Consider the following 25,050-nt stretch of genomic DNA (forward strand, 5'->3'; position numbering starts at 1 on the left):
TCCGCCGCCGGCGTCAGGAAAGAGCCAATAAAGCGGTGAGTTTGGCGCGCGAGAGCTTCCCAAGGATGTGGCCGCCCGCGAGGCAAAGTCCCGAAGGAGCGGCGGAGGGCGCCTGTTGGAGTGACTGACAGACGCACAGACAGCCTCCTCAGCTTCTTCCCCCTCTCATTCGTCCACCCGTCTGTCTGTCTGTCTGTCCCCACCTGACGGGGGCTCCTCAGGCGCGGGAGCCTACAGCGCCTCACTTCTCGCCTCACTTGAAGCTCAGCGTCCGAGGGAGGCGCACGCACGCCTGGAGAGCGCGCCTCGGGCCATGGACAGCTCCTGGGAAGAGCGCGGGAACACCACGGTCCCCTCAGGCGGCGGGAGCGAGAGCCCCGTCCCCAGCCCGGCTGCGTCGTGGGCGCCCACGGCCGGCTTCGCGCCCCGAGAAGACAGCGGCTCTCCGTCTTTCTGGAACACCCCGTTGAACCAGGCTCTGAGCGTCTTCGTGGCTCTAGCTCTGTTTGTGGCCATGCTGGGCTTGGGCTGCACGGTGGAGCTGAGCCAGCTGGGCGCGCAGCTGAGGCGGCCCCTGGGCTTGCTGCTGGCGCTGCTGTGCCAGTTCGGGATCATGCCCTTCGTGGCTTTCCTGATGGCGCTCGTCTTCGCCCTCGACGAGGTGGCCGCCGTCACCGTCCTGCTGTGCGGGTGCTGCCCCGGGGGGAACCTCTCCAACATCATGTCGCTGCTGGTCAAAGGGGACATGAACCTCAGGTACCCGAAGGGGAAGGGAAGGGAGGGCGAAGCTGGAGGTCGAGTGGGGGTCCGCTGGGCAAGAAGAGCCAAACGGGCTAGTAACAATACTACTACTGCTGCTGCTACTACTACTACTACTAATAATAATGCTAATAATAATGCTGCTGCTGCTACTTCTAATAATAATACAAATGAATACATACATATAAATTTTATTATTTATACCCCACCCATCTCTGGGGCATATATATAAGCCCCAGAGATGGGTGGGGTATAAATAATAAAATTTATATATGTATGTATTCATTTGTATTATTATTAGTAGTAGTAGCAGCAGCATTATTAGTAGCATTATTATTATTATTATTAGTAGTAGTAGTAGTAGTAGTAGCAGCAGCAGCAGCAGCAGCAGCAGTATTGTTACTAGCCCGTTTGGCTATATATATGGTGGCAGCGAGACTGAGTGCATTTCTCCTGCAGGAGGAAGCGGGGGAAAGAGAGATTGTGGGTGCTTCTGTCTGAAATCGGTGTTTTCGCTTTAACGCTCCAATTCCATTCACATTGGGACGGTGAGCAGGCATTCAACAGGTGTAGCGCCCTCCTCTCCTCACCCCCTCCACGATGGAAGCTAAATCCACCCATAGAATATTTTATCCGTCACAGCACCCGCTCAAGGCACGGAGTTCCTGCGAGTAAAAGGAGCGATAAAATGTAAAACTCCCGAGCAAACGTCAGATGAGTTGTTATGAATGCCCTGTTCCCAGAGGGTGGGGCAAAGAGGCAAATGCCACTGAGCAAGTGCAGAGCGCCTGCACTGGAGTTATCTGCCTTTCCTAATGGAAGTCTCTCCCGTTGCTGCATCTCCAGCCTGAGAAAAGCTGCACCTGTTGAATGTCTGCCTGTCACACACCCATGAAAGGCGCGGGGGCTCTGCCAGGAATCACCCACAGACATGTGCATTTGGGCTTGGGGAACAACTTTCCCAGCAAGCTTTAATCCCCACCAGCTGTTTCTATTAATTAAGAATTAATTGGGGGGGGGGAGGCAAGACACGGCTATGGGGTACAGCCACACAATGTGGGCAGCCTTCTCCTTTTGCATAGTACATCTTTTAGTAAGCCGCTAAGCTCTTGCTTCTCTCCCCGCTTTGAGGGAGCTGTGCCAGTGTGTGCTGTGAACCTTGATAGCCAGACACGCCCTGCAGGCAGCAGTGCTGAAAAACAGCGTTTGGGGTGTGCGTGGGGAGGAAGTTTTTTAAGATGGGGAGGGAGGGGAGAAAAGTGTGGACTGTGGAGGAAGACAGATAATGTGTTTAAGTAAAGTCTGCACTGGACAGATGAGAGACAGCACATCATGCCATGCCAAGAACAGTGCATTGTAACGAATTGGGAAGGGTGCCTTTCCCTTTCAAAACCACCAGCTTCTGCTTCTACAACACACACACACACAGGGTGTAATGGGCAGAAATCACCCATATAAAATTAGCAGCCGGGCAGGAGGTTCCCACTGACAGTGTGGGATTGGAAAGACTAAAGGGAAGAGGCTTCTGCAATAAAATGTGCCGTCTGAGCAGCCCGTGGAAAGTGAATGGGGCGGTAGAAGGAACTTCACTACATCACGTATCTTTCCCTCTGGGAATTATTTTCTCTCGTCTCTGGCAGTATAATCATGACCACATCATCTACGTTGCTTGCTCTGGTCTTGATGCCTCTTTGCCTGTGGATCTACAGCCGAGCCTGGATCAACACCCCGTTTGTGCGCCTGTTGCCCCTGGGCGCTGTCACCATGACCTTATGCAGCACCCTGCTCCCCATCGGCATTGGGGTCTTCATCCGATACAGATTCACCAGGGTGGCAGACATTCTGCTGAAGGTAAGCCAGGCCCCAGATGCCCACCTTTACAGGGGATACAGGGAGGAGCCTTAATACAGGCACAGACTACAGTTCCATCTAGCTAGAACCAAAAGCAGTGGTGTAATTAGAGCAGGCATAGGCAAACTCGGCCCTCCAGATGTTTTGGGACTACAACTCCCATCATCCCTAGCTAGCAGGATCAGTGGTCAAGGATGATGGGAATTGTAGTCTCAAAACATCTGGAGGGCCGAGTTTGCCTATGCCTGAATTAGTGTGTCAGACTATAGGGCCACAGAGACCTGGGTTCAAATCCCCAATTAGCCACAAAGCTCGCTGGGTGACTGCCTCTCAGAACAAGCAGTTCTACTGTTAATCCTGCTAGTTCTGTCTGTGATCACCAAATATACACCATTTATTTATATAACAGCACCAATACACATTCGTATGCAAATGGCAAATGAAGCAGTCTTATGTGTCTTTTGTTTTAACAGATTCCATGCTTTCCTTGATGCTTGAAATATATTTTAAATAACCTGTATGCTTATTGATATAGTAATATGTAATCAAGAGCAGCAGTCCTCCAAAATCCTACTCTATCTAATCCAATGCTTTCTTTGCTAGGTTTCATTGTGGTCCCTCCTGGTATCCCTGGTGATCCTTTTCATTCTAACCGGTACCATGTTGGGACCTGATCTGCTGGCTACTATCCCCGCTACTGTCTATGTAGTAGCTGTGCTGATGCCCTTGGCTGGCTATGGCTGTGGTTATGGCATAGCAACCTTATTTCACTTGCCACCTCACTGCAAGAGGACAGTGTCACTGGAGACCGGCTGCCAAAATGTACAGCTCTGCACCGCTATACTCAAACTAACCTTCCCTCCAGAGCTTATTGGGAGCATGTACATGTTCCCCTTGCTCTACGCTCTCTTCCAGGCGGCTGAAGCTGGTCTGTTTGTATTGGCCTATAAGGTGTACGGCAAGGATTCCTACAAACAAGAGCCTCTAGTAGGGGAGGAAGAAGAAGATACGAACATTTCGTACAAAAAACTGAAGGAAGAGGAAATGCCAGATACTTCCTATGGCACTGTGACTGCCGAGGGCCATGCCTCAGTGCTCATGGAACCGATGCAGACTGCCCTCTAGAGGAAGGGAGGACCTGAACTGGAAATCCTGTTGTGGGATAATGTAGCAAACTGTTCAGTCAAAGTGCGAGGCAGGGAGAAGATGATGGCACAAAGCAGTTGCTGTAATCTTGATTCCCTCAGCATATATGGTTTGTAAAAATGCCAGTATTTTTCTCCATGAATAGCAAGTCACCTGTGACCACCTCCTCAGCTACCACAAGTAATTAATATGAGCCATCACAATAAATTATACTGAAATGCAAGCAGGCAGGAAGAGAGGGGTTTTATAAGGTAATTTTAAAGACTAGTATGAGAGGGAGGGAAGAGAAGAACAGGGGGATTAATGCTGATAGTATTTGTTTTTGTGTAACTGAATGTCACCAACATTTGCTGTTTTAAAGCTTTGTATCTGTTTTACATTATTCAGCTTCTGTGTATGTGGAAAGGTTGAACTCATGTTGTATATTTACCACTGATTAAATTTCTTCTGAAGATACCAAGCCATTAAGAGGACTTATGAGACACTGTCTGCTTCATCTAGTTGATATCAAAGCTGTCACTCTTTTCACAGACAGAAGAGGAACAAGATCTCCCTCCCATTCAGCAGTAGTCAAGAGAAACTCTCTTCCGAATGAGTGGGGGCCTTTCTAAAAACCAAATGCTCTTTGGCATTATTAACTCTTCAGGATAGATACCTGGGAGCAAAAATCTGGCAATCTGTTTTAACAAAGGAGCTGTACCCGTGATGCAGATCTATTGTAACCATTTTCTAAGATGCCAAGTAAGGGTATTTCTTAGCCCTTTAACCAGAGAAGCCAGGAACTGAATTCTGTTCTGTTCGCATGCAAAGCATACATCACTGAATACAGTATGTGGCCTCCTATTTCTGTAGGTCATGTGGACTTGCTTGAGAATCAAAGCTAGGATTTCGTTGGTTCACCAAGGTTGTAATCCCAAACATATTTACCAGAAAGTAAGTTCTACTGAATTTAGTGGGATTTACTCAATTAACTATGTTTAGTATTAGACTAAATGGGAACGTAATATGTGTATATTGTAAAATATTACTAAAGTCTGAAACACCATATCATTAAAGTTTGTGGGACCACTTCAGAGGTAACCAAGGTAAAATAAATTGCATGTGGCCTAGCAGTGAGATTAAGAAATAATATACTTGGTACACATATAGCACAATCCAGTGCATGCCCATTGAGTTTCAGTCAGTTTACTCCCAGATAAGTGAATGCAGGATTGCAGTCTTGAATGGCTTGAACAGCACTGATTCAAAGTGACTTTTCCCCGTTTACTGAAGGACCTTTAGTACATTTACTGAGAAGTAAATTCTGCTGAGTTCAGTGGTTCTTACTTCCATGTAAATGGGCCTAAAGTTTACTGTCCCCTTTCAATGCATATTTGTAGACCATATGGGAATTTTATGATTATTATTATTATTTGTATATGACGACAGAAAACCGGTCAACAGCCGAGTCCTCTGCATGTTTACTCGGGAGAAAACCCTACAGTGTTCGGCGGTGTTCATTCCGCAGTGAGGCTGCAATCCTGCGGACACTCGCAGGAAGAACGCGCCGCTAAATTGAGGGGTATTTTGTTGCAAAGTAAACCACCTGCTGCAGCAGCAGAGCGGGCCGCGCGCGTGCATGCATGCTTCCTCCAAGGAAAGCACCCGCCGTTAATTGGCACTTACTCCGAAGTAAGCGCGCATAGGCTTGCAAAAGCTCGCGCCACGAGACCCGCGCAGCTGTGCCGAGTGACTCTCATTTGGGTCTCCCGGGAGAGGAGAGCTTCGAGGCAGCCGCCCCGGGGCCCGCCCAGAGGGTTATTTAAGCCTCGTCCGTGATGAGCGCAGCCCGGGGCGCAGGCGATGGCCGCTTTGATCGACGACGCCATGGAGAACTACTCATCGTACCCTTCCTACAACCCTTACTCCTACCGCTACCCGAGAGGCAAAGGCGGGCAGGGTCCTTGGAGGCAGCGGGGTGGCTACTTCTCGGGTTATGGCGAGACGGCGGCGGTGGCGGCTGCGGCAGCCGAGTACTTCGACAACTACCAGCGGGCGCAGCTGAAAGCCATCCTGTCCCAGGTGAACCCCAACCTGACGCCCCGCCTGCGCAAGGCCAACACCAAGGAGGTGGGCGTGCAAGTCAACCCGCGCCAGGACGCCTCGGTGCAGTGCTCTCTCGGGCCGAGGCCGCTCTTCTTGCGCCGCCGCGCCGTCGCCGTCGAGCAGGAGCAAGGCAGCTCCGTCACCGGCAGCTGCCGGCCCGTGCGCTTCCCCAGGACCATCGCTGTCTACTCGCCCGTGGCACCGCGGCGCCTCACCACTTTCCTGGAGGAGGCCGAGCCGCCGGACGGCGCCACCGCGGCCTCGACGCCGCCCTCATCTCAGCCGCGGAAAGCCGACGAGGCGCGCGCCGGCAGGGAGAAGGCTGCCCACGAGGAGGGTCCCGCCGACCTGCAGGAGGAGCAGGGGCCGCGCCCCAAGGCGGAGAGGAAGGAGGTCTCGGGCCCAGCACCTGAAGGAGGCCAAGAGCAGCCGGCGAAGCCTCGGGAGGACGGCGAGGAGGCGCCGCCCCAGCCAGAGGAGAAGCAGGGAGCCGAGGCTGCGGAGAAACCTTCGGAGGCCCAGGAGCGACCTCGAGAGGAAAGCAAGACCCGCGTGCGCTTCCAGGTGGGTTCCTCGGCGGCTGCGCTCCCCTCAGCTTCCCGCCTCTTTCTTGCTTCTTGAGGAGACTCGCTCTTCCTATTTCCTTTGTGCGTAAGCGGAGGGTTGGGTTTTTAATAATAACAATAATAATAATTCATTTATTAATTATACCCCGCCCATCTTGCTGGGTTTCCCTAGCCACTCTGGGCAGCTCCCAGCAGAACACTAAAAACACGATAAAACATCAAACATAAAAACTTCCCTAAACAGGGTTGCCTGATTTTATATATTTTTTTGCTGCGCTTCAGTGAAAGTCTCAGGGTGGCAGTCAAGAATATGGTGAAAACACGTTTTTGATTGATTGATTGATTTTTTTATGTTGTTGTTGTTGTTCAGTTGTTCAGTCGTGTCCGACTCTTCGTGACCCCATGCACACCAGGCACACCTATCTTTCACTGCCTCCCGCAGTTTGGCCAAACTCATGCTAGTAGCTTCTAGAATTTTTATACCGCCCTATAACCGCAGGCCTATATGCAGAACAATAAAAGAAAGCAGGAAGGCATACATAACTGGACATAAAAAATCAGCTGAGTGGATGAAACTTAAGCAGCCCCTTGTGCTCCCCTATGCTGTCTGGTGCTCCTGTGGGAGTCCTTATTCGTGGGGTGGCAGTTAGTCTGCTTAGGCCAGGCTTGGCCAAATTGTGTAGCGGGAACAAGCCTTACTTTCCTGAATAAAGAGTAGAGCTATCCTTCCACTCTTGTAAGTGAAAACTTGAGTTTTAGAGAGCCTAAGGGCCCAACAACAGGCAGTGCATTTTTGTACATAACTCTTCTTGGACATGTTACAGGTAGGTAGCAGTGTTGGTCTGCCATAGTCAAAACAATATAAAAAAAATCCTTCCAGTAGTACCTTAGAGACCAACTAAGTTTGTTACTGGTATGAGCTTTCGTGTGCATGCACACTTCAGATACGAAGTGGTATCTGAAGAAGTGTGCATGCACACGAAAGCTCATACCAATAACAAATTTAGTTGGTCTCTAAGGTGTTACTGGAAGGAATTTTTTTATTTTGTTTCGACTATGGCAGACCAACAACGGCTACCTACCTGTAACTAGAATTTTAGTCTTGTAAGACTTGTACAAGTTTGGCACCTGCACTGTCCGTTTTGGCATGAGGCTGATTGTGATGTGCTTCATTGGGCAGAGGCAAGCTGTCCTAGGCTCTTCTTGCAGGCATAACAAGAATCCTTGGATAATTCAAGTATCTGATTCAGAAGAGCAGAGGAATTACCTGCTTGCAGCAAAGAGGTGTGGCAAAGGGAGCAAAGTTGAATACCGTAGACCCTGTGGTGTTGGTTTCGTAAGAGCTTTTTGTGCTTTGTGGTGGGGAACCTGTGACTCTCCAGATCAGCCTTTCTCAACCTTCGGTCTCCAGATGTTTTTGGCCTACAGCTCCTATCTCCCCTAGGTAGCAGGACCAGTGGTCAGGGATGATAGGAGCTGTAGGCCAAAAACATATGGGGACCCAAGGTTGAGAAGGGCTGCTCCAGATGTTGCTGAGCACAGGTAATGCTGGCTGTGACTGGTGGGAGTTGGAGATCAAAACATCTGGAGGGCCACATGGTACCCACCCCTGACTTCACAGTTGCTCATGTGCAAGAAGCACATAAATGCAGTTAATTGGAAGAATCCCTTCATAGTTCTTTGTGGCTGGGCTCTGACCCTCATGCATTATTGTGTATGGAGAAACTAGACTAGCCGGGAGACATAGTATTGTGGGGTTGGTGGGGAGACCCAAAAGTTCCATTTAGAACACACTCCCTGCATCTGCGTGCCAAGCTGCATCCCCACCACTCCTCTGGTGTGGATTGGCCCACCACATCCTGAGAACATGTGGGTAGAATGGAGAGCAGAAATGACTGCTTTGTCTTCCCCTTTGCAGAAACTTGTTTCAAGCTGTGACACCCTGTCTTTCTATGGTGAACAAGTGACTGGCAGTAGTTTATCAAGGCAATACCAGAAAGCCTAAAATGCAGCCTGTGCTATCAAAATGGCAGAAGATGCTTGTACCAAAAAGCAGTGTCCAAGAAGCTCACTGAACGCAAGTCTTTGCCTGTGTTCCAGTGGGTGGAAATGGAGCCAAACATCTCTGGGAAGGTTGTGCCAGTTTCTGGGCACTGTAGGAATAAAAATGGGGGGTGGGAGGGCCTGCCCGCTTACCATTTCTCAGGGTGGGGAAGTTGGAGCAGGCCTTAGGCAGGTTTATGTGAAAGAAGCTGGTCTTTAAGATACACTATAAAGAATCGAAACAACAAATAAATTGGTTACCAACTTAAATGGTATAAAATTGGAGTAATGTGACTTGATCTACTGCCTCTAGTCAGAATCCTGGTAGCTGTAGTTTGAACAACCTGAAGATTATTTCAGAAGCTCTAGGCAGGCCCATTAGAAGTGTATTACAGTAATTAGCCTAGAGGTGATTAGGGCATGACAGACGGAGACCAGGTCTGGCTGAGTTAATAAGTTCAGTACATGGAACTACATTTCTATGGGGCACTGACACTCCCCACCTCCTAGTGAAATAATAGTGTTGCTTTATTTAAGAGTGCAAAGGGAATCTTGCAGGGAGAAGATTGGCCAGTTCTAACCCTCAATATAGAATGCATTTAAAAGAGGGGCAACTCTCTGGACTGAGATCGAAAGTGTTGCTTAAGTTGGAGGTTAATTGGTTACTGTTCTTCAAGCAAGTGTTAGAAACTCAGATACAGTATATAAGCTAGGTGCCAAATGGCTCCTTAGACCAGGGTTACAGTCACCAAATCGAAAAGTCTAGTTGCCATTTTGGGGCTAGAAAGTTCAAAAGCTGTATTTTTCAATACAACTTTTTGGTTCCTGAAATTCATTCCAATTGCGCAGATAAAATACAATGGATAGAATTCTAGAGGATGGGGTATTAGTGTGTGAAAAGAGTCACGATCCAGTGACCCCCCAGGCATGCACCTGCAGATGGCAGAGATGTCAGGCACCCTCCTGGCACCTAGGCATCTTCACTTGGTCACAAGTGGCCGGTAGCCAGGTGCAAAATGTGCCTGGTGGATTTTGAACGCTGCCTCAAGCAATTAGAATAAGGTCCCATTATTTGATTATCGATGTAAACCTCCAGAATGTATTTTGTATAGTTAAGTTTCTACCTCTATCTTCAACACATTGTGTTTTATTTTATTGCTGTGGCTAGTGGTTGGTGCAAATAAAGATTCTTCTGATTCTGATTCTCCAAGCTTGTGAGGGAAGCTGCTGCCAATTGCTCTTAAGGCGCACAAGGTCAGGGCTTGCTTGCAACAGGCTGCTCAACTTGAGATGTCAGTTCCCTTACTGTTTGGTTTATGCTCTCTAGTTCTTAGAGCAGAAGTATGGCTATTACCACTGCAAGGACTGCAACATCCGCTGGGAGAGTGCCTATGTATGGTGTGTGCAGGGCACAAACAAGGTGAGTATTGTCACTAGAGCAGTGGAGGGTGGTGGTCTTGCCCTTTGGTAAGGAGTTGCCTTCATGCTTTTCTCCTTCTCCCCACCCACCCTCAGGTTTATTTTAGGCAGTTCTGCCGAACTTGCCAGAAATCCTACAATCCCTACCGTGTGGAGGATATCACCTGCCAAGTAAGCAACCACTCTTAGGAGGCCATTGAAGGCAAAATACATTTCCAAACATACTGTTGGTTTTCAGGCTTTAGATAGCTATGTCTATCATCTCTATCTCTATCTCTATTTATCTCTTCTACTGCTTGTATTTGGATAGCCATACTGCAGTATAGAATACTTGTGCCCCTGTGTAAAACAGGTGTGCTTATATAGAATCAAGATGCAGCATCCTACTCAGTTGGCCCTTGCCTATCCCCTATCAGATTTTGAGATGTGCACTTGGTCATGAAGAGCATGAAAACCCTCTAAACCCACTAGAACAGCATTTATAGCTTAACGTGTACATTCTGCACAGCACATGCACATTCTGTACTTGAGTATGTAGATTTAATTGGTACTCTTTCCTGTGCAAGATCAGTTCTCACTAGTGGTGATACCAGAATCTAATGATAATTTAATTACCCTTTAACTTTGATTGCACCAGGATGGCTAGTAGGAAGGATAAGTAAATTGGAAGGATGGGGAAAATTAATTGTACATTGAAAATGCCCATAATCTGTGACCTTATAGTGGTTGTGGGTGTTGGTGATCTTATAGTGGTTTTGAGTGAACTCAAATCAGTTTCTTGGTTCGGAGGTAATGTGAAACACTGGATTCAAAAACCAGGATATTTTAATTGAAGCTGGGTGGGTGATTGAAATTCCAGAACTACTACTAAACCATGGTATATTTGGCTGATGACTTATATGCCATGGCCTTTTGTTGTTTAGTTGTTTAGTCATGTCTGACTCTTTGTGACCCCATGGACCAGAGCATGACAGGCACTCCTGTCTTCCACTGCCTCCTGCAATTTGGTCAGACTCGTGTTGGTAGCTTCGAGAACACTGTCCAAGCATCTTGTCCTCTGTCGTCCCCTTCTCCTTGTGCCCTCCATCTTTCCCAACATCAGGGTCTTTTCCAGGGAGTCTTCTCTTCTCATGAGGTGGCCAAAGTACTGGAGCCTCAGCTTCAGGATCTGTCCTTCCAGTGAGCACTCAGGGCTGATTTCCTTAAGGATGGATAGGTTTGATCTTCTTGCAGTCCATCGGACTCTCAAGAGTCTCCTCCAGCACCATAATTCAAAAGCATCAATTCTTCTGCGGTCAACCTTTTTTATAGTCCAGCTCTCACTTCCATACATCACTACTGGGAAAACCATAGCTTTAACTATACGGACCATTTTTGGCAAGGTGATGTCTCTGCTTTTTAAGATGCTGTCTAGGTTTGTCATTGCTTTTCTCCCAAGAAGCAGGCGTCTTTTAATTTTGTGACTGCTGTCACCATCTGCAGTGATCATGGAACCATGATCTAGCCATGGCCTAGTTTGGACTTTATCTTTAGTTAATGTGGCCCCATGATTGGTTCATCTTTGGATACTTTGTGGAGTAGTTTAGGTTTAATGGAGGCATGTTCTACATGTGGTGGCAAAATGAAAATGTAATTGTTACAAATATAGTCCAGCCCTTTGCTTGCTCTCAATTTTCTTACAATTGGCAATGAAGTTTTAATTATTCTTATTTCTTATGTGGGAAATTTAAATATCTGTTCCACAGCTGTGCCCTGAAGTGGTGCTGTGCATTCTGCTACATATGTAGACCAGGGGTTAAGTTCAAGATGCATAATTTCCCCAATGGGCAGTCTTAAGAATGTCTTAAGAGCCTACTGGATCAGGCCCACCTAGTCTAGCATCATGTTCTACCAGAGGCCAATCCAGCTGCCTTGTGCAAAGCCTGAAAGCAGGACCTGAGCACAACAGCACTCTTCCCACTTGTAGTTCCTGACAGCAACTGATATTCAGAGATATGCTGCCTCCAACAGTGGAGGTAGAGGTAAGACATACAGCCATGGGGGTTACTATCAGCTGACAGCCTTACCTCCATTAATTTGTCTCATCTACTTTTAGAGCAATCCAAGTTGATGGCATTCACCTCTTCTTATGGGAGCCTCATACAGTACTTGGAATTGATCTTCATTGCTCTGCCTAGAGAGAAACTGTGCTTATTTAGTCGGGGTGTGTGTGTGGTGGAGATGCAACAATAATAGTAGCATTAACAGTTTGCTTTAGTAGAAGTTGTTGCATCCTATTATGCACGAATCTTCCAGTCACTGAAGAGGCCCCCAAATAGAAAGCGGTGCTTAGGTTGGAGTTTTAAAAAAGGGATGGAACCTGTGAACCTTATATCTATGCAGGCTCCTAAAGCATATTTTATCTGCGGAACTTGTACATGGATGCTTGTAGTAGTTTCAGATACTGTGCCTCTTTCTGTCCCATTTCAGAGTTGCAAGCAGACACGTTGCATCTGTCCTGTGAAATTGCGCCATGTAGATCCCAAGAGACCCCATCGTCAGGATCTCTGTGGAAGGTGCAAAGGCAAACGTCTCTCTTGTGATAGTACATTTAGTTTCAAATATATTATTTGAGCTGGATAGTAGCGAAAGAATCCTTAATATAAATTTGCAATGACGCAGATATTTTGTTTGGAAACAGCAGGCTGCAGCAGTGGAAAGCCTGCCAATGAAGCTGTAGTAAAGCAATTGTGAATCCTAATGCAACCTAATGTCCACTTCATTTTTTGTAATTGTATTAAGGGGGAGGGACTCTGCCTGGCATACTGTGACTCAGCTAGATTTTTTTTGGAGAGAACGAAGACTTGAAAAGCAAGTTCAGCAAAAAAAGAGGGGGGTGTTACTGGTGATGGGAGAGCCTTATTTAAATCCTCCTATCCATCCGTGTGGAGGAATGTGTACCAGACTTCTTTCTTGTTACCCTCTTGCTATGAAATGCTTCTATGTAGAACCTAAGCACACTTAAGTGGCTCCAAACTGGGAAATGCAATTGTATGTATGAGTTTCACATTGACAATTGCTCTATACAGGGCAGGTAAAGTTATGGGAAATAGTTAACATTTCTGGAGAATCAAATATATAACTGATATGGAAAGGGGTGGAATAGCAGTGAATTGTTTGATGCTAGAAGTAGGAGGCAGTGATGTATAGTCCTTTAGATTTCTTCAACTGAGGTGTACTTGAATGGTGCTGGCTAAAAGCTAGACAATTATTCTGGATCTAAGATGTATGCATAACTGAATATTGATAGGTACAGTGGGTACAGTATTTGGTACAATGGGAGAACTATTTCTGACTAATGCCAGTTTAAGTTTGTAGGTGAGTGGCAGGATATGTCTAATGGCTGGCCATCATCCAAAATTGAGAAATTAAGATTCTGTGTCTTGAGCCATGCTTGAGGTATGGCATGCTTCTAAATATTACCTACAACTTTCATGATGATGAGGCGCTATCTGAGTGAATGTATAAATAAAGAGATTGTGATGCTTCATCGCGGCTTGTAACTGTTTCATTAAGTTCTTAACTTTTCCAGTTGAAGATATGTTGAAAACCTGAAATGGGCTATTTAAGTATTCAGTCTCTCCCCCACCCCCACATTTAGCAACCCCTCACAGCTGACTTCTATTATAGACCACTTATTCCTGCACCGGATAGGCTGAGGATTTGGGCTTGAGGTGAAAATTAGACTTTTGACTTCTGGCACATATACTTGTCACTAAGCCACACCAGCTAGTGCCTGAGAAAATGTTAAAAAAACAAGATGAGTGGTGTCACCAACAGCCAGGGAGATAAGAAGTTAGTGTGTGACGAATTCTTTGTCTTTGGGACGGCAAGAATAACTACATTAACATGGTTTTCAGTATTTCTGGGTTATGCATATACAGCCCAGGAACAAGCCGCCACTTCTACTGTCTTCCAATGGCTAATCTACTCTTAACCATATCTGCTTAACAAAAGCATCTAAGCAAATATGCAAGGTAATGAGGTGTTGCTACAGTAATTAGCCAGGAATCATACCTCTCTGATTTGGTAGACCTAGACCAATTACAGACTTGCAGTGATCCCTGGGCTTCCATGCCACCACTCCTGTTAGGAAGTGAAGCTTAAAGCTTCAATTTGCCATTGTTTCCCATTACAGGAGGCTGTTGGTGGTTGCAAATGGAAGCTTTAAACTTTCTCTTCTAGTGCTTGGACAGCATGAGAGCCTAAGGCTCACTGCTGCACATTCCCAAATGGAAACCATGCTTTGCTGTTATAACTGTTACATACTATACTATGTCAGTAAAGTTGATATAGTATAACTATTTTTTAATGGAAGGATAGGGAATCATTGTTTGGTTAAAGGCAGTTTAAGATTATCAGAGGCAGCTGAAACTATCAATGGCCACATTACTAGAACTACATAATCTGCTGCAGTCATTTTAAATACTAATATGCAGTGTTTATACTTCCAAATTGCTTTGTATTGCCAAATACCTGCTTTCTAGTATCAACTTTAAGTGCTAAGGTTCTGAAGTTTCAAATGGCTTGCTTCATACTTTACCCAGGGCTTACTTCTGAATAGAAGCTAGTATGTTTGCAAGAAAATGGGTTGTAGTGTTAACTGGGCACACTCCAACTCCTCTTTAATACCTCCCATCAAGCAAGATTGCCCCTTGTACTGTCAAGTGATTACTTGTGTGTCGTGCATCTTACAGGTTTTGTTGTACAGCATGTTTTTCAGTGATAAAATATATTTCCCAACTTTTTAAAGTCCAGCAGCGCCACACAGGAATACATTTTGCAATTTTGTCCTGTAAATATTTCCTTCCTGGTCAGCAACGGGAGTGGGGATGTGGGATATTGAAGTGCTGGGGAATAATTCACTAAGGAATGGGAGATTTCTCAATAGTCAAGGCCTTGTCCTGCTGCTAATGATCCCTTCAGCCACTCAAGCGCCTTTCCCTATTTTGTGTCTTAGGCCCAATCCAATGAAAAGCATCTCTGAAGTCCTAGTGATTTCAGTGGGAGAAACTTCAGAATAAACACATTATTTTCATTTATATCTCACTGATTGTTCCAAGTACTTGCATGCAGATCCTCCTTATACATCTTACTCACAGTGCCTGTGTTTGAACTAGCACTCCAGGCTCCTAAAGTTATGGAGATCCTTTAAGTGGAGGTACCAGAGATTGAATTTGGACTGCAATGCATTTATCTAATATATTCCACCACTGAGCTATGGATCTCCCCACCCCCCATTAGCACAAAAATGAGTTTGGCTCAATTCTTAACTATCAGTAACATACACAAATAAATAACTCTGGAGAACTACCACATCATGCAGAATTTTGGAGCAGCTCCCCCTCTACAGTTCTTATTTACAGTGGACGCTCGGGTTGTGAACGCGATCCGTGCAGGAGGCGCGTTTGCAACCCACAGCATCCTCAACCTGCAGCACCGCATCTGCACATGCATGAAGCACCAAAACCCGTAAGTAACAAGTTCCGGTACTTCCGGGTTTGGTGCAGAGCGCAACCCGAAAACACGTAACCCGCAGCGTTTGTAACATGAGGTGTGACTATTATCTACACTTACACCTCACAAGTCATGCAGTGCAATTACAGCACTGCATACAACATGTATGTTTGGTTAGAGGAGCTGTATTGTATCTTTGTCACTTATTATAACTAGTCTATTTATAAGCATACTAAGGTTGTCAAACTGTGTGCAGGACTTCTTAGAATAAAACATAAAAGTGATACCGTATTCCTATTTAAATGTTTGCATACATACCCCACAATCCTTTTCAGTAAATACACAAGGTAGCAGATATGAGATTTTATTTTACCAACCCTCCCCAAAGCAAAAAGAAACACAAAAAGGCCAATAGAAGATGTAAAAAGTATAATACACCACTAAAAACTACACACACCCCTTTTAAAAGTGTATTAAATAATTAGGAACATAATCTACAGTACCACAGAGCCTTCAAAATAATTAAATTATCTCAGGGTAAAAAATAATACAGTGATTATGAATGTGCGAATTTTGAAAATTAACAGAACTTGTGTCAGCAGTCCAATGGTATGCACAGTGCCTTCATTTAATGCATTTCAGCATAATTACATGTCTACTCCATTTCCCCAGTGGAAAAAAGGCCATGCTAAGAGATTTCATGTCTACATTCTACACTGACATTTCAGAGCCCAATTTCTTTTGCTTTAACATCACAGTGGGTAGGAGAGATGCATAAAATACAGGGCATTTGTTCCTTTAGGAATCATGAGACATTCATACTTTTTTGCTTCTAAAAAAGTTTTGGTTCCAATAGAATCCAGTTTATTTTGTGCTACAAGATTTTGACAAGGAATTCTAAAGTATATTGTAGGTTTTGGTAGTCAGTGGTCTCTCCCTTCTACAGTCCCAAATTCCTAAGCGTTATCATGAAGATACAAGCAAGTTTTTCTTGAACTCTAGAATACACAGATGTAGATCATGTATTCCATTAACAGCCACTATTCTCTCCCCCTCCCCCCCAGCTTTATACACTATTCTCATGTAACAGTGCATTGCACAATTGTACAAGAAAAATACTGGATTTTACACTATACAATTTCTAGAGTATGTACAGAATAAAATAAGTTAACTTTTCTAATGAGTTGCTGAGGAGCAACATATATCTTTTAATATACAGTTTAAAGTCTCTGCAGGCAGCTACTTTTTGGTTAGTCGTTATCAATATTTATAATAAGCGCTGATCAGAGAACTGAGCAGCATTCCAAACGAGTTAGATATATTATTTCTTTTTGAAAACTGGATAATTCCAGTTTAAAATATTATTAAATGCCATAACATTTACAGACTAAGGAGTTAAATCTAATAAAATATCTTTTTTTTCTTCCAAAAATAATCTTGCAGTGCTTTTTTAGGCATGCTCAGACCATATCAAACATCCATACCTTCAAAATGCAATTGTCAGATATCCATTCATTCCTACTTTCACACATAATTCACCATTATAGACGAAGGTAGAGTAAATACAACATTGATAAATCAATGGAGTCTGCAGTCTTTCCAGCTCCAGTATGACAGCACATTCCTCATGACGTTGCCAAGTGTATTAATTTGGCATCACCTGATTTATTTGCTGCTTGAAAGCAAAGAAGCCTCACAGGTCTTCAGCCAAAATAACCAGCCTTGATTTTTAGCCTCATTTACCTGCTTTTAATTGTCTATCAAGAGGCCATTATTGCAACAAGTCTTACATTTCTGTTTTTTTGAAGACAGTAATGCATTTGTAGGCATTGTTTTTAGCCCTTTTCTTCTAATGCAGTTTTGTATATGGTTATTTTCAAAGTGTTCACACTGTCCATACATAGCTACTGTTTAAGAAAACGTTAAGGTGATGGCTATGAGGTTTCAAAAACCTTCATTTCTGAATAACATAGCTTGCTCCCAGTAAGTTCTTCACTGGTCATCACAGGTATGGTTTCTGTCACAAACAGCAAGTTTCAACAGATATGAAAAGGTGCTTGATAATATTGAGACCATTTCAGTTCTTCTCTGTGGGACACAAGTTTTTAAAATCCAGTGCTCAAACTTCCCACTGCTGTATGTTTTGCCAGAAGCTGATAAGACTGCACCATGCGCAGTGACTCCCGGATCTCTAAATTTAGTTCCATTAGTTTTGAGCTGGCTTCTGACATATCTTGTTTTGAGCCAACTACTGCAAAACTGCCAGTCTGGCCGAGGGTCTGATGACGGAAATATATCTGCAACAATGTTTGTACTGGGTCATCTTCAGAACTGCCAAATATGTCATTGGGCCAAATACACCTGGAAAAACAGAAAAGATGCATTTAATGTCTTTGTCTTCTAAAGAGGTTTATCATTTTTTCATTTTTAAATAAAGTAGGCTTGCTTCAAAATTCTAGGTCAAAAACTATTATGCCTTACAGTTATGAGAGAATGTAACTCCATGTTTGACATTTGGCTTTACCTTACAATTTGTATTGATAAAATAAGAAACATACTGATTGCATAAAGGTCCCTCTCAATTTTATCATTTTCAAATGAGAATATAAGCAAATTGTACCTGAAAGCTTTGACCTGTACTATAGCAGACGTAAACTCTTTATTCCTCAAAGTTTCAATGAGAGAATGAATGGCAGTCTCTGTGTTGGCTTGGGAAGCTTCTGGAATTTCCATTTCTTCGATACCACTGTCAGAAGCAGATTCTGCTTCCTTCAGAAAGGCTTCTAGCTGTGCAAGCTCCTCTGACATGTTTATTACCTAAAACAAAAGAAGATAAGCTTTTGTACTAAAAGCAATCTTTTTCTTCAATTTAAGCAGTGGGGACAGAGGTTTTTTTAATATGTATTTAGGGAATCATAATATTTTGGGTTAAATGCTTGCTCACAGAAGTACCTCAAGCACTTTATTCTGCCTTGATCAGAGCTCACCTGGAGTACTGTGTCCATTTCTGGGCACCAAAATTTAAGGAGGATATTGACAAGCTGTAACATATATAGAGGAGAGTGACCAAGATGGTCAAGGGTCTGGAAACCAAGCCTTAAGAGGAATGGTTGACTATGTTTGGCCAGGATAAGAGGAGACTGAGAGCCATCTATCTAAAAGGCTGTCACGTGGAGGATGGAGCAAGCTTGTTTTCTCCTGCTCTGGAGCGTAGGACCTGAACCAATGGCTTCAAGTTACAAGAAAGAAGATTCTGACTAAAAACAAACAGCTCCTACTGACATTAAGAACTCCATTCCACCATTCAGAGGTTGGATGGCCATCTGTCATGGATGCTTTAATTGAGATTCCTGCATTGCAGGGGGTTGGACTAGATAGCCCTCGGGATCTCTTCCAACTTTTAACTGCTCACAATATAAACTTGGAAATTTTGGTATATGTGTATCAGAAACTTTGACATCAATCCAACTGCAATTGGGCAATGGTTGAAATTATAAAGTGAAAATTGGCTATGTACCATTAAATATGCAGCAGAAGACAGAGTACAGAATGCTCATAATGGATACTGATGTTCTTTACAAATGTGATTAACCTTGTAAGTCAGATTGTTTTATCCTCTTAAAACAAAATTGACAATCTCAAGCAGTTCACTTCTAACAAACACTAGTAAAAACATTGTGGTATTTTCTTTACCTCTGCCTCTTTTTTAACTACATCCACTTGGCTGATAAGTTTACAATATGCTTGGAAGAGAAGCAACAACTGGAAATGCAATTTATATAGCCTCCGGCACAACTCCAAATCCTGTAAATGAACAAAACAAGGTTATTATCTTAAATTCAGTATATTAATCAACTATATAATAATCAGACAATATAATAACACACAGCTTGTCTAGTGAATAATTTGCAATATAAAAAAGTTATTTACACAAGCTAATGCAGTAAGAAGCTGATAAAAGCTGTAGATGTATAATTAAAAATAAAAAGTGGTGGTGTCCTTATAACTTTACCTTTTAAGAAGGGCAATTGTATTTACAACAAAGAAAATAGAAAGGGATTCTCATGACATTTCAGAAATGCCATGCTCTAGCAGGGAAGAAATTGCTTCTATTTCTACTGGTGATGTCAGTTTTAATTCTAGGCCACAGATCAAAATATGGTATTTATGTTCAAGCACATTGTTTCTTCCCACAGTTAGTACATTTATGAAAATATACATTCTTAGCTTTCCAGGTCTACAGTAGCGTGACAACTGTAAAAGCAATAAACTCCTGAACAAAACTGCAATATTACTTCTCTGCATATTTTCACATGTATGTATCACAGAGGAGATGGGTGTTAAGATTGTTTTACACCAAAGCAGCAAAGCAAATGGTAATGGAATCACTTGCTACTAATCTACGATCTAAAAGGGGCTGGCATTTTAAGAGTTAGAACTATATAGGTAAGTGAAGCAAACACTAGTTCTGTAATCTAAATGAGACACAGCTATATCACAAATGGACAATAGACAAAAATGAAACCAGTTTCTTTACTGGCATTGTTAAATATTTGATAAATCAAGAGCCATCACTTACTGCTAGAATTTCCAAATGCTAAGCAAGAACGTGAGCAGGTCACAAAAATACAAAAAGGAAAAAAGATCATGAATTAGTATAGAATATCATTTTAAATGGGGTCTCAGATGTCCCATATAAACTAAAAGAATAACGTTCAAAGAAAGCTTCAACGTGTGTAAAAAGTCTAGGCAGAATTCAAAGATAACTGAATTTGCAGGTGTACTACTTGTCTTGCTTTCATGCAATATGACAAAATTATATAGCGTAAAGTAGAGGGTATTTGTAAAGTTCTCACATTTAATTGGAAAGGAAAGAGCTGCATGCATATATTCATTAAAAAGATAAAAAAAGAAACCTCATGCATTTTAAGATATATCAACACAGCCAAATGATTTCCTATATTAGCAGACTACAGAGTTTATGTGCAGATAGACTGGGACCAAAAATGGAGGGAGAGGGAAAGGCAGGATAGGTTTTCTACAAGATAGCAAGCATCCATCCTTGCAGAAAGAAATATTGGGGAGGGATCCCCCCTCCTTTCCCCTGAAACATACACATACAACCCCCCCCCCCAAAAAAAACCTGGGGCTGGGGCTAAGGGCAATGTATATATCCTGCTCTCAACTGGCCAGGGCTGAGAGGAAGCAAGAAAACTTGCTTGGAGCCCTAACAGGGAGGAGGAGGGAAGGTTTGGCTTGGAGGCTGTGCACCACAGAGCAAGCGTTCTCTCGGCCAAAAAGTTTCACTTCCAAAGGATCTTTTAATACAGAATAATGGAATCCCATGGTGTATGTGGAGAACTGACCTTAGCGGATGAATGGTCCCTAGAGACCAGTTGTCCCCCTTCATCAACGAAATATTTTCTTGTAGGTAAATATAGCTTGCTTTTATTAAAACTCTAGTACTGGGCCCCACATGTACTATACAGAACGATCACACACTTTTGTTGTAGGTTTGTCCTGCAGCCAGCTCTGTTCCCTAAGCCTCTACACACACCTGTATTCAACATTACCATTTTTAGCACTGCAACTGTGTTTTAGTGTTAGCACAGCTGTGGAAGGAGGTCCATTTACCTAGCAACACCTCATCCATTTCCCCACTCTTTCTCCAACTGGTGGTTTTGCATTGCAAGGAACCATTAACTCACACCAACAGAGCAGACAAACCCTGCTAACCCAGCAAAGGAGGGGATAACAGGGCCAGAAGAATTCTGGCAAGGTGTCCTCCCCTTGCAAAAGGTGCAGAGGATCAGACTCTGTTTCCTAATACATTTTTTTGCAATTAATGTTTTTCAGTAAAAGTTGGGGAGGGTGATGGAGAAGCAAAACCTTCCAGAGTGCAGGCTCTTTAGAAACTTCCGTACATTAACCTTTGGTCCAACCCCACAAATGTTAGAGGATAAGCACAGAAGACAATACTGTCACAAGCAGTTTCATCACCCTGATACAATTATGCTCTATGCACCACCGGTATTCCACTTTCATCATCAGCTTAAGTTATATTTATTTATCCTGGCTTTGGGGGCTCTTTTATGCCTGGTGCTGGGCCATTTGTTTATGTATTATTTGGGTTTTAATGTACATACCTATTTTTATATTGTACTGATATATCTCAGGTTTTATTTGCAGTGGAAACCACTTTGTGATTTTCTTCCTTTTAGCAAATAGTCAACAAATACAATTAAATAATAAATAAGGGAAGAAGAAGGCGAAAAAACCAGAAGGTATGAAGTTAAAGTAAAAAATTGAGAAGTCTGCTGAAAACAGAGCTCTGAGTAGCTCTACAAAAACGCTGCTTCTAGCTACATTTTTTGGCCCAAGCACAAGGGAAGCCCCATATAGAGTGCCCTGCAATAATTAAATCTTGCCTAGTGCCTGAACTATGGTGGTCAAGCTCTCCCAGTCCAGGAACGGCTGAAGCTGTTATGCCAAGTATAGCTGGTAAAAGGCACTTCTAGGCACTGAAGCTACTTGGGCCTCCAGTGATAAGACTGGATCCAGAAGACCACCAGGCTGTGTACCTGCTCCTTCAGAAGGAGAGCAGCCCTGTCCATGGCAGACAGTCAACCAATTTCTTAGACGTTGGAACAGCTCACTCATAGTGCAACCATCTTGCCAGGATTCAACCTCAGCTTATTTCCCCTCATTCATCCCACCACTGCATCCAGGCACTGCATATCCTCTCTTGAGTCAAATATTAGAGAAATATAACCAAGTTTCATCTACCTACTGAAGGCATCTTGCTTCCAGCTGATTCATATCGATATTAAATACTATTGACAGCACCCCACAGGGTAACCATCAGGGTGCTAAAGAGCACTATCCTCGTAATACCATGACAGTTGCAAACATTTACTTGAAATATTGTTCTTGTTGTTGCATACTTGGTAATATTGTGCTGTGTGGTATTAAGTATTAAAACGCCTTAGCAAAGATGTTCCTGTAGTGCTTTCTTTCATGCACCTATTAGTTCCAAGTACTACAGCTATATTGTTCTGGAAAGCCCTTTGCAAATACAACAGGCAAGATTTTCATCACTCCAGTAATTGTTTTAAATGTACCCTTCTAGACGGGTCATAGGTATGTGCCCAGGACTAATTAGATTAGATCCAGCACGGCTTCTGGTCCAGACAGTAATTTATCTGATGAGCAGAGATGCAGCATACCAATTCTCTCGCTTGCAACAGCAGCTGCATAAAAGGCAGACGTGTTTTGGTACGCAGATGCTATCTGTCTTGCTTATCTGCTCAGTGTTATTAAGCCCAGACCCAGAGCCTGGCTCCTCACTTCAATAAAATGGAGAATCCATTATTCTCAGGCCATTGCTTATAAAATTCTTCAGATAGTTGTGATAACTGAAATGAAAACCTTTACAAGTAATCTTTAATCAGTCTGGGAATATGACTGCTACTATGGCATACACAAGGTTTTCATATTAACGAATGACATAAAATGGACCCAGTGACCAGGGCCAGACACCTACCTGAGCATCTGTAGTAGTTCCATGAATACCATCATCTGTACCAAATGTCCTTTTGCAATCTTTCAGCCACTACAAAATAAAACACGGCATGATTACAAAAAAAACAAACAACAAAACACAACCCAGTGATGCTTTCAAGAGCCTGAAGAACAGAGAGATTGTATTTTTTGTGGACCACAAAATTATCACAAATACAGCCTGCTGATATAATGGACATCTTGTCGGACAACATCCTTATTCTTTCATATTTGAGATGTTTATTAATGGGGGTGACGTAAACGTTCATTTTTAGCCAGGTAGCAAAGACGACTTTGCAGAAACCAACTTTTGCCAACCCGCTCTTGCAAACTCCTTTTGACTCTCATCTCCCTGTCTCTCCCCCCACCAGGTACATCTCTGGGTACAGGGGGGCTGCATAGGGGAAATGGAATTGGCAAAAGAATGCCCACCTCTTCTTCCTCCAGTGGGAGTGTTGACAATGAGCCAATGTAATATTGGTTTCTTACTGATCCCTGAAGTATAAAGTGAAAGTTATAAAAGAAGAAAATATCTGCCATACACAATCCAAAATAGCCTAATAGCAAGTAAGTGAGCTTGAAGCTGACCTCAAGAGGCAGACAGGATTCTCTGACATAGCTGACTCCTAGAGGCATATTGGATTTTGATACCACATGCTCTACTCCTGAACATTAGGTTGAGTTGGAGAACTTGCACAAGGGGTCTTGGCTGAATCTCAGCCTGCCCAAGTAAAAGTGACAGAAATATGAAGGGACAAGCAGTAGTGCCAGCTGCAGTTAAACTACTCCCTCCACTTTAATATACCAGAATGCAATACTGCCTTTTCCACACCAGTGGGTATTTAATGGTTGCAAAACAAGACACTCTGTTTGCCAAAGCTGAAATACTCATGGAGCTGCTCAATGAAGAGGCTTTGCCATGGTCTTTAATGTCTTCTCACAGATCCGCCCAACATAATGGAAGTGCTTGCATACATAGCAGTCCCATGTGTACATCTATCTTCCTACGTGTTTATGGAGCCTCTGATCTGGGTTAACAGTTCAGCTGTAGTGAAAGCAGTATTCCAGGGAACTAACATGCCAATTTAAACACTTTTCCTAGCAATACTTGCATTCTAGCGCAACTAGATTTGGGGCATTGTTATTTTCTGTGCATTGCTATTAACTGACAGTATCCAAGTCATCTGTGTATTGTTTATGCACAAAGAGTCCGGTGGCTGGTAACTTCAGAATGACCTCTGTCATCCTAGTGTACCAGAAGCTCTCAACATGAGTTTTCTGTAGTGATGGTGTCAAAAGATTGCCCGGGGATCTATTCCTGCATTCTGCCTGTTTTTCAGTGAAGAAACGGTGAGTGATTAGGGCAGGGCAAAGGTTTGAGTGGGTCACAGGAGTATTTCTGAAGCAACAGAAAGCCTTCAGGTTTGAATTAATTTAAATGTTTCACCCAGAAAAACAACCTCTGTTCTTAATGTAAAGCCTATGTCCTCCCAACACTTATCATTTACAAGAATTCTCCATTGCATCAGAATCATCTAACGTTCTGAAAATATTTCAAAGCTCAAGGTTGTTTCCCTTTAACATTGTTACTTTTAAAAAGTCTTATGATACTATTGGTACTTGCCATGAAGGGTTCTCTTGCATGTATGTAACATGTCATCAGGTAGGAGTAATACTCCACCTAGTGGTTTAAGGTGGAAATTGCTGCTCCGATTGCAAAAACCTGAGACCTTGCCATGATGACCTCCGCCAGTTTTTATTATGATAAGCCAAGACAGTAAGTGTCAAAAACAGAACAGTGGCATGACAAAAAACAACAACATGTGACACTCCCTATCCAGGAAACACAAAGTAACACAGAAAATGGGCCACCAATCACATGGAGAAAGGCAGCCTAGAAAAATGGTGAAGCCCTTATGTCAAGCTACATGCATGTAGAGGAACCATTCAAGGGTAAGTACCAGTAGTACAGTATCTTTTCCATGTATGTCATAACATCAGGTAGGACATACCCTAGTTGACCTGTATAGGGTGGCAAACAATTGAGAGAATGAGGGGCCGCCTATTGGTCCAGGAGGTCATGGCTCCCAAAGGCTGCCTCTGCAAAAGCACAGACATTGCCTTA

General features: G+C 43.5%; 3 protein-coding genes across 11 annotated transcripts in view; 2 read left to right on the forward strand and 1 right to left on the reverse strand.

The window, feature by feature from the left end:
- Window positions 1-242: 242 nt before the first annotated feature.
- SLC10A4 (solute carrier family 10 member 4) lies at window positions 243-4,229 on the forward strand. The gene is made up of 3 exons (XM_033160483.1): window positions 243-756; window positions 2,400-2,610; window positions 3,214-4,229. The coding sequence occupies exons 1-3, from the start codon at window positions 314-316 to the stop codon at window positions 3,733-3,735; spliced, it is 1,176 nt and encodes a 391-aa protein (XP_033016374.1). The 5' UTR covers window positions 243-313; the 3' UTR covers window positions 3,736-4,229.
- A 1,347-nt stretch (window positions 4,230-5,576) lies between these two features.
- Window positions 5,577-13,295, forward strand: ZAR1 (zygote arrest 1). The gene is made up of 4 exons (XM_033160484.1): window positions 5,577-6,405; window positions 9,778-9,870; window positions 9,966-10,040; window positions 12,339-13,295. Exons 1-4 carry the CDS (start codon window positions 5,599-5,601, stop codon window positions 12,480-12,482), a joined length of 1,119 nt encoding a protein of 372 aa, XP_033016375.1. The 5' UTR covers window positions 5,577-5,598; the 3' UTR covers window positions 12,483-13,295.
- A 2,418-nt stretch (window positions 13,296-15,713) lies between these two features.
- The window catches only part of FRYL (FRY like transcription coactivator), a 114,175-nt gene continuing 104,838 nt past the window's right edge, over window positions 15,714-25,050 (reverse strand). For 5 of the 9 annotated variants that reach the window (XM_033159636.1, XM_033159640.1, XM_033159635.1 and 2 more), the window contains 5 exons: window positions 22,909-22,977; window positions 19,945-19,962; window positions 19,059-19,169; window positions 17,986-18,182; window positions 15,714-17,726 (listed from right to left, as the gene is read on the reverse strand). In XM_033159636.1, coding sequence (XP_033015527.1) covers window positions 17,471-17,726; window positions 17,986-18,182; window positions 19,059-19,169; window positions 19,945-19,962; window positions 22,909-22,977 — 651 coding nt within the window. In that variant the 3' untranslated portion in view covers window positions 15,714-17,470. The remainder of the gene's footprint in view (window positions 17,727-17,985; window positions 18,183-19,058; window positions 19,170-19,944; window positions 19,963-22,908; window positions 22,978-25,050) is intronic. The other 4 variants (XM_033159638.1, XM_033159639.1, XM_033159643.1 and 1 more) reach the window with 2 other exon arrangements.

The sequence above is a fragment of the Lacerta agilis genome, chromosome 9 (genome assembly GCF_009819535.1).
Source record: "Lacerta agilis isolate rLacAgi1 chromosome 9, rLacAgi1.pri, whole genome shotgun sequence".
Taxonomy (NCBI): Eukaryota; Metazoa; Chordata; class Lepidosauria; order Squamata; family Lacertidae; genus Lacerta; species Lacerta agilis.